Source organism: Sus scrofa, chromosome 13 (genome assembly GCF_054392235.1).
Source record: "Sus scrofa isolate SSC_HxYL_T2T_F1_AM1 chromosome 13, Sscrofa_HxYL_maternal_Yorkshire_Landrace_v2.0, whole genome shotgun sequence".
Lineage (NCBI taxonomy): Eukaryota > Metazoa > Chordata > Mammalia > Artiodactyla > Suidae > Sus > Sus scrofa.
Window position 1 is genome coordinate 132,083,724 of NC_139395.1, and position 19,171 is coordinate 132,102,894.

The window sequence follows — 19,171 nt, forward strand, 5'->3', positions numbered from 1 at the left end:
AGAGTCTAGGTGGACACCCAAAGATGAGGTCGGGGAAAGGAGAAATGCGGGGAGTCTTTTAAAGCCAAAAGACTGTCTCTGTTTCATTCTGAGGAGGCAAAGTGTGTGAGTGGGTTGACTGGCTGGCTGGATATGAGCTTGCAGATTTTGCAAGCCCTGGACTGGCTGCTTGGAAGACTTCTGCTGCGTAGGAAGCTCAGAATCATGGAATTCAGATGTCTCAGTTGGGGATGTGAGACTATGGCATGCAGCTGCTCCATGTCTGAGGCAGGACTATAGCCCAGTTAGGTCTACACTAGTGTCATCAAGCTAGGTGGCCAAGACAGAGTTTATCAATTCACTCAAGCTGAACCTCTAGATTCTTTACCTGTTCCATCCTCCTTAGACGAAGCTAGGTGCCTATCATGAGCTTCTGCATACTCTTTACTTACTTTATATGTGTTTAGTCATCACATTCCAGTGCTCTTTAATTGCCTATCTTCTCTACTGTACTGTAAGGACCAGAAAAACAAGCACCAGGTCCACCTTGCTCATACTATATCCCTAGCACCTAGTACAGTGCTGGACATAAGATAGACATGCAATGAATATTTTATTGAGGCCTATGCAAGACACTGTGCTAAGCAGGGAGTTGGAACAGACTAGAATAAAACCAGATTTCAATGTCTGTGTAAAGACAATATGATAAACAGGGGGTGGAGCCAAATTTTGTGAGAACATAATTTTATGCAAATTGAAGAGACCAATTTAGGAAAAATGAAATTATGAATACAAAATTAAGTACCTTATCTTAGGAGAGGTTCATGCAATTGAGGGGACTTGAAGCTTAAAGCTTAACTATCTATCTCCACAATAAACGCATCTTTGATAATAAGTAGACCAAGGCACTAAATACTGCAAAATCTCTGAAGAGTGATCAAGATCTATGCTAAGGAAAACCAAAGATTTCATAGAAGAGATAAAGTGTCAGCTTGATCTTAGGATAGAAACAAAGGAATGGGATTGCAGGTGTAAGAAATTATGCTGAAACACAGATGAGAAAGAGCCAGAGCTATCTGTAGAATGTGGAGAAGTATTGTACTGTTTGGCCAATATGAGGTCGGTGGGGAAAGCCTTAAGCTTGTGGTTCTTAAAACTGTGATCCTGAGCCAGCAACATCAGCATCACCTGAGAACTTGTTAGAAATACCGCTGCTCCAGTTCCACCCCAGACTTATCCAATGACAAACTCCGGAGATAGAGCACAGACCTTTATATTTTAACAATCACCTCTCAGTCAATCTGATGCAGTTAAAGCTTGAAAATGAATGCCTTACGAGGTTATTTGAGCATCAGATGAAGCAATTTTATTCTCACAATTTTAATTTCAGGCTGTTATACAAGATGGAGAGAAATAAGAAAAAAGACTATGATAGAGAGAAAAAGTCATCTTATATCCCAAAACAAATTACAGATCAACTAAAAAGTAAAAGTAAAAAAATGCAACTAGATATTGGGTAGAATAAAAGATTATTTCGGCATAAGGCCAACAACAGAACCTGTAAAGGAAAAGATTAATAGACTTGATTGCATGACAATTTTAAATGTTTAAGCCATTAACAAAATTAAAAATTAGAAACAACAAACTGGAAAGAAATATATACAACATATATCTCAGATAAAACGCTAAAAACCTCATTTTTTAAGTAAGGATAAACAGCCTGGGGAAAAAAAAATGAGCAAAGGATATAAACTCAAAATTCACAAAAGAAATACAAATAGTCAAGAATGGAGTAAATATTCAAGTTCATAAAAAACAAGTGTTTTGACTTTTGGCAAATTATGCTCAGAAATTGAGACTGTCTTCGCCAGTAATTTATTTAACACAGGTTCACTTCAGGAGTTACAGTAATATTTCACTGGATAATGTCTCTTAAAAAGCCAAAAAAAACAAAAAAAAAACCTACTCCAAACCGGTGATAAATTACAATATTGTTTCAGATGGAGGAGAGGTGAAAGAAATAAAAGCTAAATTTAGTTGAGGTGTACCTTTTCTACTAGTTGGTTCTCAGAAGAGTCGGCTTAGCCAACCAAGAGCTGATGTCCAGCTGCCAGCACAAATCAAAAGTCCCATGCAGCCAGAGCACGACGGTAGTTAAACGAAGGCATTGGCGCTGGCAGGCAAAATGATCTCCTTCCCAAGATCCGCGCATGGTTTTCACCACTGCTGGCAAAGCCTTAAAAAATGGCTCCCTAACGCCCCCTTGTGGCTATCACCTCAGCAGATGAAGAGAGCCTGACTACCTCAGAGGAGGGAAGGATACACAAGGTTCTTTACAAATTCCACAAACTTGGCAATTCGGTGCCGGATATAAACTATACTAGGATTAAAAGATGGCTCTAAATCTCTTCGTCTTTGGTTCGGGCCATGCCAGCATTCGTAAATATTCGTTTATTTGGGCTGAGACAGTAAAAATTAAGTATCCCAAACTGGTCTCTTTCAAGTATGGCTTTATATCCTGGGAGATAGTTGAAGGGATCAGTGAGATCTATGATTATTTCGTTACGGTGGCTGCTTGGTTAATATGTGGTAATCAGAAAAAGCACAGTGGATGAGCGGATAAAAAGACAGATTGACGTTGGGCACACAATAATGCCTATGGGCTTCATCATTCACTTAATTATCTGAACCGGTACAGAAGCTACAAAAATGAATAAAACCTAGTCTCTTACCCTCACAAACTCACTTTACCAATTGCGAATTGGAGCTAACCTCAACTCCTTGTCAAAAAAAAACATGTGACCACACCCCGTTCACAAGTATATTTATGCTTAATTTAATCCTCTCTACATCTGCTCCTAGAAACCCAAGGTCGGAAAAGGAGTTTAATCCAGTCCACTATAATTTCACATTCATTCCACCAAGATTTTTTGTCAGGGAATCCCGCTAAAGCCTAACAATGACTCTCTATCTTTTAAGAGTTTCACCCTCTAGTTCCGTGGACAGCTGCCCTTTTCGTCCCCAACAGGCGGCGGCCCCACGCATTGCCTAACCCGAGCAAGACCTTTCTCGCACGTCCCCTGGAGGAGCTGGGTGGGAAAAGGGCGGCTGGCGCGCTTAGCTTCTCCCACTTCTTCCGGAAGGGAGGGAGGGCTGGTGGCAAACTGGGCTAAGTTCCTTCGGCAGGGCGGCGGGGAGCAATTGTAGAGGGTGGAATCACTCGCCTGTTTCGGGAGGGGCGGTCCCTTGCCCAGAAGGGACGTGCAGAGGCGCGGAGGTGCCTGCAGGGGGCGCGGGCCGCCGGGCCACCCCTGGGGCTGGAGGCCGGTGGTCCCTCCCAGGCCGGTTATGTACTGCAGCCACGCCGCCGGATCCCCGGCCCTGACTCTCACCTAGTCACCTCCCCTCCCTCTCTGCGGACCTGGGAGGTGTGCGGCGCAGGCGCGGAGCGAGGCGGTGAGTGCGGCCTCTGAGCTAGGCCCGGGGCCTAGCGGGCTGGGCGTAGGGCGCGCGGGGAGGGAGTGGGGCCAGCCCCGCTGAGCGCCCGGGAGCGCGAGGGCCGGAGCGGCGCTGCCCGCGGGCAGGGCCGCGCGGCCTCTCCGCCCGCCCTCGGGCGCCTGGGCTGCCGCCGCCTCGGAGCTGCGCCTGGGATGGCTAGGCGGGCCTAGGGCACTGGTGAGTGTGAGGGCGGAGCGGGCCGATCGGGTGCAGCTTCCTGCGGGAGAGAGCAGGGAAGACCGGATGGCGTCTTTTAAACTGAAATCCTGCTTTCGTTTTCTGGCGGGATGGCGCTCCCCTCCCCCATTCCGAAGGCAGTTCCACCCCCTGCGAAGACTGCCTCTGCCCCCCGCGGCTTTTTTCTGAACGCTGACTTTGGGGTCGGGGCTTGGGAAGCCCCGCTAGTCGCCGGGCTGCGGTGGGGCGGGTGCGTGGCGCGGAGATGGAGACGGCTGCGTCCCGGTGGTTCTTGCGCGGCCCCTCCGGGCGTCTGGCCCCAAACGCCACGCTGGCCCTCAGGCCTTGCTGGGTGGCATCTTGACCCTCCGGCGGCGCATCCTGTGCACGCACGGAGAACCGCAACCTTCAGGCGAAGGTCCCGGCTCTACGTCTCCAGCCAGTAGTCTAAGCCACTTGTTAGGGTGCCTATAACCCCTTTTGGTTTTGTTTTTCAGTACAACCTAGGGACACGAGTTATTTGAAGCAGGTTATTTCTTAGCAAAGAGAAAAGCAAGAACGGACACTAAGTTGGATATATAGCGGGCACTAGTTCAAGTTTTCCTGTCGCATTTTTTTTATTTTCATTTCTTTTAAAAATCTGGAAAATATATGCTTGTTTCAAAATGAGGGTAGAAAAGAACATGCTTTCAAAACTCTTTAGGGTAAATCTGTAGGGTTTTTTTTTTATTGTAAATGCTTGTCTTATGTTTATACCAAATAGGAAGAGAATATTTACATTGCACGAAAGGCTTCAGAAAGGTTGAACTATTAAAGTGGTGACTGCCTGTTATCTGTAGTGTGTTTTGTATGCAGACGTTCTTATTGTTGAAAAAAAATGACAGATGGAAAGATGCTGACAAGTGTTTTGTAAGTTACTTTTTAAAAAAATGAATGTTTTGGATGGCATGGTCTCCTTTTGTAAATGTAAAATATATATGAATACTGTAACATGAGAAAATGTCTTGACATCTACACAAAGTGTTAACAGTGGTTTTTCTGGATGAATACATCCTAAGGATTTGATTAATTTTACTTCAGTGACATATATTACACCTGTTGTTTTGAAGTGAGTAAGGTGGGACTTGAATGAAAAGTATATTCAGAATCTTCCCAATGAAAGAAGGAGAAGTGAGCAAATGTTTACATGACATCTTAAGTGAAAAGCCAAACTTCTTTATCTGGGCAGTCATACATATCAAAGGCACCTAAACACATTTGCTGAGATGAAGGATTTTTGGTTTTGAGCAAGCATTTTACCATCTGGCTTAAAGGAGGTCAGCCGGAAATAGGAGTCAAACATTTCGTGATCATGGTGATCCTATTCCTTTCACCTGACAGTCTGAATCCATACCAACTTGCAACATTAATTTTAATGCCATTCTTGGTTTCCTTTTCTTGCTTTTTTGAAAGAGTTTGAAGTGTTTCGCATGCTTGGCTGACAGTTTTCAGTGTTCTCTCTGATGCTTGTAGAATATTTAGAACATGAAGTATAAAGCTTTTTAAATTCTGGAAGTGTGCAAAAGAGGCATTAGGAATAAGTCTTGAGATTTTGATTTATTGCATAAATTTGAAAACAGCTTTATTTTTGATTTTTTTAAAATGCAGTTAATGGGAGTGGGCTCAAGAAATGCTGTTTGTGTTGTTAGGTGAGGCATTATATATAAATTGATACCATTTCTGTAAATATCATGGTTGTCAGCTTCTTTGGGTGATTCCATTCTCCTCCTCCCAGTTGGTGGCTGTGTAAGAACTGTAAGCAGGACGTGACTTGCTAGGAGCAGTGATTAGCAAAGAAGATGTACGCAGTTAGTTGTTCAAAACCTGGGAGTCAGAAGACTTGTTTTTTCATTGCTGGTTCTGCTACTTAGTTGACTTGACTTTCACTGAGTTTGTTTCCTTATCAGCAAAATTGGGGTAGGTTTGATAGTAGCCCTTCTTCATAGGATTGTTGTGAAGATCACATAAGGATGAGTTCCCATTATGGCTCAGCAGTAACAAACCCAACTAGTGTCCACAAAGATGCAAGTTCGATTCCTGGCCCCGTTCAGTGGGTTAAGGATTCAGGTTCACAGATTCGCCGTAAGCTGGGGTGTAGGTCACAGACGTGGCCTGGATCTGGTGTGCCTGTGGCTGTTGCATAAGCTGGCAGCTGCAGCTCTGATTCGACCCCTAGCCTGAGAACTTCCATATTCCTTGGGCGCACCCCTAAAAAAAAGATCAAATAAGGAAAATGCACAATAAACTCAACAGCACTCTTAAGTGTATGAGCATATCACGTGTAGTGCTGACATACCTAGAATTTAGTGAAGCAGCAAAAATAGTATGTGTACCTCAGGTTCCTTTCCACTAGAAATGAGATGATCTTGGTTTTAGTAATGATGCCAAGTTGTACCTGCTATGTACATATTTCACCTTAGTGATAAGAAAAGCAGCTTATAAACCTGGTAGAGAAAACTTCACAATGCATTTCTTTTTCTGATGTTCCTTACTTTCCCATTGCTGCTGTGGAAAGAGCATTAATCTGAAACGGAGGTGGTGTCTGATTCTGACACCTATCTGTAACTTGATCACTTTATCTCCCTATTTATTTCCACAACTAAAATAAAGGGATTGAAAGCATGGACCTCAAAGTTGGTTAGGTCTTTATTCAAATCCCAATTCTGTCACTTATTAAGTATTCCCCTGATGTAAGTTTAGTCTTCAGTTTCCTCATTGGGTAACAAAGGGTATATAATAGCAATTTTGAGAGAGAGTTGTGGATTTTGCAAATTACAGGATTAAATAAAGTATATACACAGCATGGTACCTAATTGTGCTCAATACATGATTGTTATTATTCTGTTAAATAATCTATGAGGATTTAAACAGTTTAAAGCCTGTAATTTGTTTTTGGGTTGGGGGGTTGTTTTTGTTTTGTCTTTTGTCTTTTTAGGGCCACACCTGAGGCATATGGCAGTCCCCAGGCTAGGGGTGGAATTGGAGCTATAGTCGCTGGCCTACAGCTGGTATCCGAGCTTCGTCTGCGACCTACACTACAGTTCACGGCAACGCCAGATCCTTAACCCACTGAGCAAGGCCAGGGATCTAACCTGCATCCTCACGGGTACTAGTCAGGTTCATTAATTGCTGAGCCACGACAGGAACTCCTAAAGTCTGTAATTTGGTGTTTGCTTTCATTATGTTAGCTTTCATTTTGGCTGAATAAATTAATAAGATATATATTGCTATTTTGGTGTTAAGATTCAGCTAGAGCTTTAGAAGGTAAATTCATTTCAAAGAAATGTGATACGTATTACATATATTACAGTAACATTTATCAGTATATATGTTTTAGTAATTAATACAGTATGTTCAAAAGAATATTGTACAACTTTCTAGTTGACTAAGATCTGGTACCATTGTACTCTGGAATCTCAGAAATGAACTGCATTTTTGCTTAAATGACTTCTGTCATGTTTTTTTTCTACAGGCATTTTTTTACCATCTGTGAAAACCTCTCTGTAATTCATTTTTCCTCACTCCAGTATTAAGAATTATACCAAGTAAGTGGGATGTAGTCAAACTAACTAGTCCATTTTATAACAGTCCCTGGGAATGTAATCTAAATTCAATGGCTGCTCTATTTTGTTCTCAGTGAAATGTTGAATGTGACCCCATAAGTAAGAAAAGGATTTTTTTCTTGAAAATTATATTCTGAACTTCTATATGATGAGTATTTTTTTTCTGAAGCCAGGGGATCAATACATATTTGTGACAGTATTTTTTTAAAGGAGAATATCTACCTGTAGCTTCAAAACTATATCAAAATATTCCCAATTGAGGAGTTCCCATCATGGCTCAGCAGTTATTGAACCTGACTAGGATCCGTGAGGATGTGGGTTTGATCCCTGGCCTCGCTCAGTGGGTTAAGGATCCTGGTGTTGCCATGAGCTGTGGTGTAGGTCGCAGATGCGGCTTGGATCCCAGGTTGCTGTGGCTCTGGCATAGGCCAGCGCCTATAGTTCCCATTGGACTCCTAGCTTGGGGACCTCTATATGCTGCAGGTGCGCCCCTAAAAAAAAAAAGACAAAAAGACACCCCCCCAAAAAAAATTCCCAATTTCCAAGAAATGTACCTGTAAAAACTTAATTTGGTGCCATAGGCACAGTTTGTCTTCTATAAAAAAATAATTTAAGCATAAGGCTCATGTGATTATCCAGTTCTCACAGGTACAGCAACGTTTGAAAAAGACTCCTCACCCTCAGTATGAAAGAAAACAGAACTTGGTGTCCTGCCTTTAAACTTGATCAGAAAAATAAATCCAAAATATAAGCAGAAGGATTTTTTTTTTTTTTTTTTTTTTAGGGCCTCACTTGCAGCATATGGAAGTTCCCAGTTTAGGGGTCAGATCAGAGCTGCAGCTTGCAGGCCTGTGCTACAGCTATAGCCACAGCAACACCAGATCCAAGCTGCGTCTGTGACCTACTCTGCAGCAGCAATACCAGATCCTTAGCCCACTGAGTGAGGCAAGGGATCAAACCACGGCCTCATGGATTCTGGTTAAGTTTGTTTCCTCTGAGCCACAATAGGAACTCCCAGAAGGATTGTTTAACATTTCTCTTATGAAGTAGATTTTCATATGGCACACATATTTCCTATTGTCAATAAATTCTTTGGTTAGAAATTTTATGATATTAATAATTGTTATTTGTGATATGTTTGTTAAATTTTTCCATTTTTAGATTAAAACGATATGAATGAGTATCCTAAAAAAAGAAAAAGGAAGACTTTACACCCTTCTCGTTATTCAGGTCAGTGTGTTATTAAATTATTTAAAAGTTAGGCCATGTATTAATTCCTGTGCAGTTGTGTTCCCATCCATTTTCTCATAAATGATCTGATAAGAGTTAAATATCTGGGTCAACTTTCAGGTAAGAGAAAACTTTAAATAAATTCTCTGAATGCATATTTCTCAATGTCTGCTATGTGCTAGGCACCCATCAGAACTTGACATGCATCATTTAATCTTCACAACTTGGTTTATAGATATTTAAAATTAGATACCCGCATTATGTACTTATGCAGCATAATTGAGATTTGCCTGTGTGATTCCTAAGCTTGTACTTAAGGCACAACAACAACCCTTTTGGAAGGTATTTTGTATCATTGGGAAAATTACATTATCTTCAGAAGTATGAACTTTGATTTGATTGTGTGATTTCAGATCCTTTCTTTGAGGTTGGCTCTGCTGTCTTGGCAAATAAGAAGTCTGGCCATCTGTAACTATATGTATATGCAACTCAAGTGTCTCAGGCACACCTGTTAACCAAACCAGCCTACATGTTTTTCATATCTGAGGAGATTAGGCCTGATTTACTGTTTCCTGCCCCTTCCCAGGCAAGACTTGAAATGACTGTATTTGAAATCCCTAACTGGTCCTCAGACCTTCTCCTATGTATTATGCTTTCCCTGAACTATATGGCAGATCTTGGTAGTTAATTCACTATTTTTTGCAGTTAACTCATTTATCACATTTATATTTTGTGGGGTTCTGACTAAGGCAAGTGTATCTTTGTGTGCTTCAAACTATTATATTTTAAATTGTGTAGTTTATGGTTCTTTCAAAGCTCAAAGTCAGTACCAGACTTGAATTATAAAAGCCTTCAGAATTGAGGAAAATATTAACACTTTATTACATATATTATGAAAATTTATGTATGTTGGATAAAGAGATGACTGTCACTAAATGTATATATGTATGTTCAATATGCTTGAAATTTTTAAAATTTTGTTTTATGTTCAGATTCCTCTGGAATAAGCAGAATTGCAGATGGATTCAATGGAATTTTTTCTGATCATTGTTACAGTGTTTGTTCTATGAGACAACCAGACTTAAAATATTTTGACAACAAAGGTATATCTAAATTTTCCAAAATATTTTTTTATTTGCTTAGTAATTTTTCATTTCTTACATAAAAATGTGGGTGAAAGTAGTGCTTTCAAAACAAGCAAGTGTTTAAAAAGAAAACAAAGCAGATTTCAATCTACAGAATTCCCTTGTGGTTCAGTTGGTTAAGAATCCCTCATTGTCACTGCTGTGCCTCTAGTTACAACTATGTCGTGGGTTCGGTTCCTGGCCTAGGAACTTGCATATGCCCTGGATGCAGCCAAAAAAGAGTTTTGTGTAAGAAAGTAAGTGAATTTTAATTTTTAACATTGTTTCAGACGTGAATCAAAAGCACATTCTCCTAAATCGGTTTTAGTTGATTAGGAATTGGTGCCAAAGCAAGAGTGACCCAGAGTTTGGAGTGTTATGATGAAGGTTAAGAATAGCGTTACACAGGAGTTACCTTCGTGGATCAGCAGTTAATGAACTCAACGACTAGGATCCATAAGGCTGCAGGTTCAATCCCTGGCCTCACTCAGTGGGTTAAGGATCCGGTGTTGCTGTGAGTTGTGGTGTAGGTCGCAGGTGTGGCTTGGATCTGGCGTTGCTGTGGCTGTGGTATAGGCCAGCAGCTGTAGCTCTGATAAGACCTCTAGCCTGGGAACTTCCGTATGCTGTGGGTGAGGCCCTAAAAAGACAAAAAAAAAAAAAAAAAAAAGAATAGTATTATACACAGTTCTTCCATTCATTATACCTTTCAATCTGGAGAGCTAACAGGAGAAAAGAACAGAAGGTAAAGGATTTGTCATTTTCTTTCTTTTTATTAAGTCTTTTTGTCTTTTCTATGGCCGCACCTGCTGCACATGGAGATTCCCAGGCTAGGGGTCGAATCAGAGCTGTAGCCTCCGACCTACACCACAGCCACAGCAACACCAGATCTGAGCCACGTCTGCAACCTAGACCACAGCTCACAGCAACGCTGGATCCTTAACCCACTGAGCAAGGCCAGGGGTCGAACCCTCAACCTCATGGTTCCCAGTCAGATTCGTTAACCACTGAGCCACGACGGGAACTCCCGAATTTGTCATTTTCAATCTTCCATCTTCTTTTGACTTCTCTTTTCTAAAGCATTAGATGAATAATAACCTGAACTTGTTCTCTTCTTCCTCTACAACCATCAAAACTCCCAGTTCCCTTGAACTCCTCTTACAGGCACAGAAACATAAATGATTTTAAAAACATACAGAGTCAGAGACATCAGTGTGAATTCATGGGAGTTCCCTTTGTGGCTCAGCAGTAGCAAACCCTACTAGTATCTGTGAGGACATGGGTTTGATCCCTCTACCTTGCTCAGTGGGTCAGAGATCCAGCATTGGCATGAGCTGTGGTATAGGTCACAGATGTGGCTCAGATCCAGTGTTGCTGTGGCTGTGGTGTAGGCTGGCAGCTACAGCTCCGATTCGACCTTTAGCCCCTGGGAACTTCTGTATGCCACAGGAGCAGCCCTAAAAAAAAATAATGATAATAAAGTATGAACTCATGTTTGACCTATAATATAGACACAAATGGTGACATACAAAAACATGTGTGGGTATGTCTATGTATATGTGGTAGTGTACATGCACATATTTTTTACTCTATTTGAGAAGGCTTAACAGAAATGACACTCTAGTACCAATAAGCACATCAAGCACCCAGATCTTGTTCTCTAATACTATTTTCCAGTGAAAGGAACTAGGATTTCTTTTTTTTTTTTTTTTTTGTCTTTTTTTTTGCTATTTCTTGGGCCGCTCCCACAGTATGTGGAGGTTCCCAGTCTAGGGGTCTAATTGGAGCTGTAGCCACCGGCCTACGCCAGACCCACAGCAACGCAGGATCCGAGCCGCGTCTGTGACCTACACCACAGCTCACGGCAACGCCAGATCGTTAACCCACTGAGCAAGGGCAGGGACCGAACCCGCAACCTCATGGTTCCTAGTCGGATTCGTTAACCACTGCGCCACGACGGGAACTCCGGAACTAGGATTTCTTAGGGAAATGGCTCTTTCTAGTTCTGGGGCAGGAAATATACTAGATGAAACTGGAGCACCTTATAGTGCCAGAAAATAGGGAAGTACTCAAAACATACTCATGCACTCACTTAATACAGGTATGCTGAAGGAACACAAGGAACCAACTAAAAGATCTCCCAATCTCCAAAGTTGAAAAAATTTGAGAGGGAAAAAATTGAATGATAACACAAAGGGTAAAATAAATATCCATGAGCCCATTCTGATATTAATAAATGATTAAATAGGGGAGAAGAAACAAATCTCCTGTACAGAACAACTCCAAATTATTTAGCTACTCCTCCCTCAAGGAAGTGGAACATAGCTTTCCACTCCTGAAACATGGTCTGCACATTGTGACATAATTCCAAAGCATAGAGTATGGAAGGTAAAAGAATGACTTTGCAGTGGAGAAACCTGACAAATAGCACATTAACCCATGTTTTCAAGGTCAACATCAACTAATAAATCATGTTAATACTATATTCTTTTGATGTGATGTGATAAAAATGGCAGTTTGGCTCTGTGTCTACCTCCCAGTAATCCATAACCCCAGTCTAATCAAGAAAAAAACAACAAACAAACTTCATTAGTGGGACACTCTAATTTTGACCAGTCTTGAAATTGTCATGGTCATGAAAAACAAGGCAAGTCTGAGAAACTGCCACAGCTATTGGTAGCCTACAGACATGACAACTAGATGCTATGTATCCTAAATAGGATCCTGGAACAGAAAAAGAACATCAGTTAAAAACTAAGGAAATCAAGCTTGTTCAATAAGTGGTGCTGGGAAAACTGGACAGCCACATGGAAAAGAATGAAATTAGAACATTCCCTAACACCATACAAAAAAATAAACTCAAAGTGGATTAAAGACCTAGATATAAGACCAGATACTATAAAGCTCTTAGAGGAAGACCTAGGTATAAGACCAGGTACTATAAAACTCTTAGAGGAAAACATAAGTCAAACACTCTGACAATGATGTAAAAACAAAAATAAATGGGACCTAATCAAACTTAAAAGTTTCTGCACAGCAAAGGAAACCCTAAACACCACAAAAATACAACCCACAGAATGGGAGAAAATCTTTGCAAATAAAGCAACTGACAAGGGATTAATCTCCAAAATTTATAAACACCTCCTACAGCTCCATACTAAAAAAACAACCCCATCAAAAAATGGGCAGAAGATCTAAACAGACAGTTCTCCAAAGAAGACATACAGATGGCCAAAAAACATATGAAAAGATGCTCAACATCACTCATTATTAGAGAAATGCAAATCAAAACCACTAGGAGGAGTTCCCATCGTGGCGCAGTGGTTAACGAATCCGACTAGGAACCATGAGGTTGCGGGTTCGATCCCTGCCCTTGCTCAGTGGGTTACCGATCCGGCGTTGCCGTGAGCTGTGGTGTAGGTTGCAGACGCGGCTCGGATCTTGCGTTGTTGTGGCTCTGGCGTAGGCCGGTGGCTACAGCTCCATATGCCGCGGAAGCGGCCCAAGAAATGGCAAAAAAAAGATGAAAAAAAAAAAAAACCACTAGGAGGTACCACCTTACACCAGCCAGAATGGCCATCATCAAAAAGTCTACAAACAATAAGTGCTGGAGAGGGTGTGGAGAAAAAGGAACCCTATTACACTGTTGGTGGGAATGTAAATTGGTGCAACCACTGCGGGAAACATTATGGAGATTCCTCAGAAAAGTCAAAATAGAACTCCCATTTGATCCAGCAATCCCACTCCTGGGCATCTATCCAGAGAAAACCATGACTGGAAAAGACACATGTACTCCAGTGTTCATTGCAGCACTCTTTGCAATAGCCAAGACATGAAAACAACCTAAATGTCCATCGACAGAGGAGTGGATCAAGAAGATGTGGTACATGTACACAATGGAATATTACTCAGCCATTAAAAGGAACAAAGTAATAGCATTTTTAGCAACCTGGATGGACCTTGAAATTATCATGCTGAGTGAAGTCAGCCATACAATGAGACACCAACATCAAATGCTTTCACTGACATGTGGAATCTGAAAAAAGGACAGGATGAACTTCTTTGCAGAACAGATACTGACTCACAGACTTTGAAAAACTTCTGGTCTCCAGAGGAGACAGTTGCGGGGGGTGGATGCGCTAGGGTTGTGGGATGGAAATCCTATAAGATTGGGTTCTGATGACCATTGTACAGCTATAAATGTAATAAATGCATTGAGTAATTTAAAAAAATAAGGAAATCAAGTTGAAGTATGGACTTTAGTTAAGAACCACTTACCAGTATTGGTCTTTAATTGTAATTATTATTTTTTCTTTTTACGGTTATACCTGTAACGTATGGAAGTTCCCAGGCTAGGGGTTGAGTTGGAGCTAGAGCTGGGACTGACAGCAACAACAGATCTGAGCCTCATCTATAACCTGTGCTTCGACTTGCAGCAATGCCAGATCCTTAACCCACTGAGCAAGGCAAGGGATTGAACCCACATCCTCACAGACACTATGTTGGGTTCTTAACCCACTGAGCCATAATTAGGGGATCTCCTAATTATAACAAATATTAATGTAAAATGTTTTTTGTTTTGTTTTATATATATATATATATATATGTATATATATATATATTTTTTTTTGTCTTTTTAGGGCCACACCCACGGCATGTGGAAGTTCCCAGGCTAGGGGTCTAATCAGAGCTGCAGCTGCCGGCCTACACCACAGCCACAGCAACACCAGATCCGAGCCGCATCTGCAACCCCCACCACAACTCAGGGCAACGCTTGATCCTTAACCCCCTCAGCAAGTCCAGGGATCAAACCCGCAACCTCATGGTTCCTAGTCGGATTCGTTAACCACTGAGCCACGATGGGAACTCCTAAGGTAAAATGTTGATAGAGAGAAACTGTAGAATATAGGAGAATGCTTTGTCCTATTTTGCTTTTTCTATAAATCTGAAACTTCTAAAAAATAAAATCTATTTTCAAAAGACATCATGTTGAAACCCAGTTTTCTCTACTGACTGGCATTTCAGTTTGTCCTTGCTAATTTTAAATTTTGGAGGCTGGACTGAGAGAACAGAGACTTATTCAAATTCAGTAATTTAAAAATAAAATTCCCATGTAACTTTAAGAAGTGTATTCTAGTCCAAATGTAGCAGGAAAGCATTAGTTTGTTATTTGGACAGATTTTCTTTGTATCTGTGGTATACAGATAACAAAGCTTTTCATACCTAAATCTAAGTCCTTAGTTGTGTTGGAATTCTAAGTTTAAAACATTTGGTGGTTTGTTTTTATAGTAATGTTTAATGCTTTGATATAAATATTTTTCCAAATCCGTTGTAACAGATGATGATTCTGATACAGAGACATCAAATGACTTGCCAAAATTTACAGATGGAATCAAGGCCAGAAACAGAAATCAAAACTACCTGGTTCCCAGTCCTGTACTTAGAATTCTAGACCACACTGCCTTTTCTACAGGTAAGGGAAACTAATTAATAGCATTTGCACATTTTGTATAGATTAATGAAGAAATAACACATAAAATAAATTTCTTTCTGCCAATTACTTATTTAATAGGTCTTATTTAGTAATAATAGGCTTTTTTGTTTTTCAGAAAAATCTGCTGATATTGAAATTTGTGATGAAGAGTGTGACTCCCCTGAGTCAGTCAACCAGCAGACTCAAGAGGAAAGCGCTATAGAAGTTCACACTGCTGAAGATGTTCCAATTGCTGCAGAAGTGCATGCAATTTCTGAAGATTATGATATAGAGGCAGAAAACAATTCCTCTGAGAGTCTCCAAGACCAAACTGATGAAGAGCCACCAGCTAAACTTTGCAAAATTCTTGATAAGAGCCAAGCTTTGAATGTGACTGCCCAGCAGAAATGGCCTTTACTGAGAGCTAATAGCAGTGGCCTTTATAAATGTGAACTTTGTGAGTTCAACAGCAAATACTTTTCTGATTTGAAGCAGCATATGATCTTGAAACATAAACGAACTGATTCAAATGTGTGTCGAGTATGCAAAGAAAGTTTCTCTACCAACATGCTTCTGATTGAACATGCCAAACTGCATGAAGAGGATCCCTACATTTGTAAATACTGTGATTATAAGACAGTTATTTTCGAGAACCTTAGCCAGCACATTGCTGACACCCATTTTAGTGATCATCTTTATTGGTGTGAGCAATGTGATGTACAGTTCTCCTCAAGCAGTGAACTCTACTTGCATTTCCAGGAGCACAGCTGTGATGAACAGTACTTGTGTCAGTTCTGTGAACATGAAACAAATGATCCAGAAGACTTGCACAGCCATGTGGTAAATGAGCATGCATGTAAGTTAATAGAGTTAAGTGATAAGTATAACAATGGAGAACACGGACAGTACAGCCTCTTAAGCAAAATTACCTTTGACAAATGTAAAAACTTCTTTGTATGTCAAGTATGTGGTTTTCGGAGTAGACTTCATACAAACGTTAACAGGCATGTTGCTATTGAACATACTAAAATTTTTCCTCATGTTTGCGATGACTGTGGGAAAGGCTTTTCAAGTATGCTAGAATATTGCAAGCATTTAAATTCACATTTATCAGAAGGCATTTATTTATGTCAGTACTGTGAATATTCAACAGGACAGATTGAAGATCTTAAAATTCATCTAGATTTCAAACATTCAGCTGATTTACCTCATAAATGTAGTGACTGCTTGATGAGGTTTGGAAATGAAAGGGAATTAATAAGTCACCTTCCAGTCCATGAGACTTCTTGATTGTTCTCTTTAACTTCCGTAATGTTGATGTAATATAATAAATTTGACTTTTTTGAAGATGTTAAAATGGATGATTTTAAACAACTTATGAGAATTGTCTTTAACAAGTTTTTTAATTCTCCAATTTTTTTGGCATTGCTAGCTTTTTCAATATGTAATTTATCCTAAGTGTGGTATTTTTGATGCATTGTAGTTTGTAGTTTTTACCACTTTTGGTGACTGTCATCTTGTTTCTTGCATGTGCTCTGATTTCATAAATTGATAAGAAACAGATGTACTGAAGAAACTAGACTACGGTTTTCCTTCTGTAAACATAGGTGCTATAAACTTTTTCTTCTTTAAACTCAAAACAACCTCAGTTTTTCATGTGTGAAGTACTGCACTACCAGAACTAAAATGCAACACTGTACACAATTAAGTCCACTGACACTCCCATTAGTAAGAACCAGACCCTCCTTTGGCATTCCCCATCAGGTTATTATCCCCAAGGCAATCAGCGTGCTCTACCTCTCTGTGATTTTTTTTCAGTGACACTAGGAGGCCAGTGTTAAGGTAAGAAGGAAAGATTTGGTTTTGCTGGCGCTCTTTTTTATTTCCCCTTTATTTTAGCCCTTATCTTTGTGTCAGTTTTAGATGGGGGTGGGGAGGAACTGGAAAGGAATTAGACAATAAGGTAGCATTTCATAACTCATTTATAAATGAAATAGATTATAATCACATTTCATTTTCAGTTATACAACTGCAAAGTAATCCCTAAACTTCAGATATAAAGTCATTTCTTTTCTTTTTTTTGCTTTTTAGGGCCACACCCGCAGCATAGGAAAGCTCCCAGGCTAGGGGTCAAATCAGAGCTACAGCTGCCAGCCTACACCACAGCTGCAGCAACATAGGATCCAAGCTGCATCTACAACCTACACCATAGCTCACGGCAACACCAGATCTCCAACCCACTGAGCGAGGCCAGGGATCAAACCCTCATCCTCATGGGTCCTAGTTGGGTTCGTTAACCGCTGAGCCACAGTGGGAACTCCCTAAAATCATTTATTTTCTGAGAATACTGAAAAGTATTGAAATAGAAAAAGAAGATCTGGGAGATAGGGGTTGCTGATGTAATAAGGTATAAATTACTTTTGACAATGGTAAATCAGTCCATATTAGTTTCCTGTGGCTGCTATAACAAATAATGACAAACCAATTGGCTTAAACAATAGAAATTTCTTGCCTCACAGTTTTAGAGAATCAAAGTTCAAAATTGAGGGAGTTCCCGTTGTGGTGCAGTGGAAACAAATCCAACTTCTATCCATGAGGATGCAGGTTCAATACCTGGCCTCTCTCAGTGGGTTAAGGATCCATTGTTGGTGTGAGCTGTGGTGTAGGTCATAGACATGGCTCTGATCCTTCATTGCTGTGGCTATGGTGTAGGCTGGTAGCTGTAGTTCTGATTCAACCCCTAGCCCAGGAACTTCTGTATGCCTTGGGTGTGACTCTAAAAAGCCCCCCCAAAAAAAAAACCAAATTCAAAATTGAAATGTTACCTTTTCTGAGAGCTGTGAGGGAAGGATCAGTTCCCAGCCATTCTCCTTGACTTGTATTTGGCCATCTTCATGTTGGCATGGTCTTCTCCTTATATGCAAGTCTATCTCCAAGTTTCTGCACTTTACAAAGAACCAGTCATTGGATTAGGGTTTACCCTAATGACCCCATTTTAACTTGATAAAGACCCTATCCCCAAATAAGGTCTTTTTTCTTTTTTTTAGCCATGCCTACATCATATGGATTTATGGAAGTTCCCTGGGCCAGGGATCAAATCTGAGCCATAGCTGCAACAGCAGTGGATCCTTAACTCACTGACCTGGCTTTGTACCCTTTGCCAGAGGGACAAAGCCAGGTACTTTACCAGCTGTGCCACAGCAGGAACTCCAAATAAGGTCATATTTTTAGGTACTGGGGTCCAGGACTTCAACATGAATTGGGGGAAGTGAGGGAGAGAGCCAACCACCACATTTGAATCAGAGCTGCTTTTTTTTTGTCTTTTGTCTTTTTAGGGCCACACCCGTGGCGTATGGAGGTTCCCAGGCTAGGGGTCTAATGGGAGCTGTTGCTGCCTGTCTACACCACAGCCACAGCAATGCTGGATGCTTAACCCACTGAGCAAGGCCAGGGATCGAACCTGAAACCTCATGGCTCCTAGTCAGATTTGTTTCAGCTGTGCCACAATGGGAACTCCAAGGAACAGCTTCTTAAGTAGCAGTATGAAAAAGAATGTTGTGCATCATTGGCCTCAAATATAAACACCGTTGCCCTCTATAATGTCATTAAGGAATACTGATATAGTTGTAAAGACTAATTTATGATTCATGATCTTCCCACTTCAAGGCTCACGGGAATTTAGTCTATTTTGAGAATGATGGCAGCAACAAATTTTTTAAAACTGATCATTTTTATCTATGCTATTTTATCACACATGCATACCTATTTTCCTAGAAAATACCATTCCATCTGGTTGAAACATTCCAGGTCGGGCTGTCTGATAAAATGCTTCTTAGAAGGGAGTTCCCGTTGTGGTGCAGCTGAAACAAATCTGACTAGTAACCATGAAGTTGCGGGTTCAATCCCTGGCCTTGCTCAGTGAGTTAAGGATCTGGCGTTGTGAGCTGTGGTGTAGGCCACAGACACAGCTCAGATCCTGTGTGGCTGTGGCTGTTGCATAGGCTGTAGCTCTGATTCAACCCCTAGCCTGGGAACCTCCACATGCCACAGATGTGGCCCTAGAAAGCAAAAAAAAAAAAAAAAAAACT

At 40.8% G+C, this 19,171-nt stretch overlaps 2 protein-coding genes across 7 annotated transcripts in view; one reads left to right on the forward strand and one right to left on the reverse strand.

The window, feature by feature from the left end:
* The window catches only part of KCNMB3 (potassium calcium-activated channel subfamily M regulatory beta subunit 3), a 128,137-nt gene that overhangs the window by 90,858 nt on the left and 18,108 nt on the right, over positions 1–19,171 (reverse strand). The window contains exon 3 of one of the 2 annotated variants that reach the window (XM_084990369.1): positions 17,909–18,023. The gene's annotated coding sequence lies outside the window, so the exon portion shown is untranslated. Of the gene's footprint in view, positions 1–17,907; positions 18,029–19,171 lie in introns of those variants that run through there. The other variant, XR_002337762.2, reaches the window with a different exon arrangement.
* ZNF639 (zinc finger protein 639) lies at positions 3,265–16,723 on the forward strand. Of its 5 annotated transcripts, NM_001244656.1 has the most exon segments (7): positions 3,265–3,288; positions 3,353–3,435; positions 7,166–7,238; positions 8,418–8,486; positions 9,479–9,589; positions 14,949–15,083; positions 15,220–16,655. In NM_001244656.1, coding segments are annotated over 4 exon segments (1,458 nt in total). In that variant the 5' UTR covers positions 3,265–3,288; positions 3,353–3,435; positions 7,166–7,238; positions 8,418–8,428; the 3' UTR covers positions 16,374–16,655.

Excerpts from the sequence above, each read along its gene's own strand:
- ZNF639 (XM_021068464.2), top strand. The coding sequence starts at position 8,429 with ATGAATGAGTATCCTAAAAAAAGAAAAAGGAAGACTTTACACCCTTCT. Across the intron at positions 9,590-14,948 it reads AAAATATTTTGACAACAAAG|ATGATGATTCTGATACAGAG; the intron begins GTATATCTAAAT and ends CCGTTGTAACAG. Across the intron at positions 15,084-15,219 it reads CCACACTGCCTTTTCTACAG|AAAAATCTGCTGATATTGAA; the intron begins GTAAGGGAAACT and ends TTTGTTTTTCAG.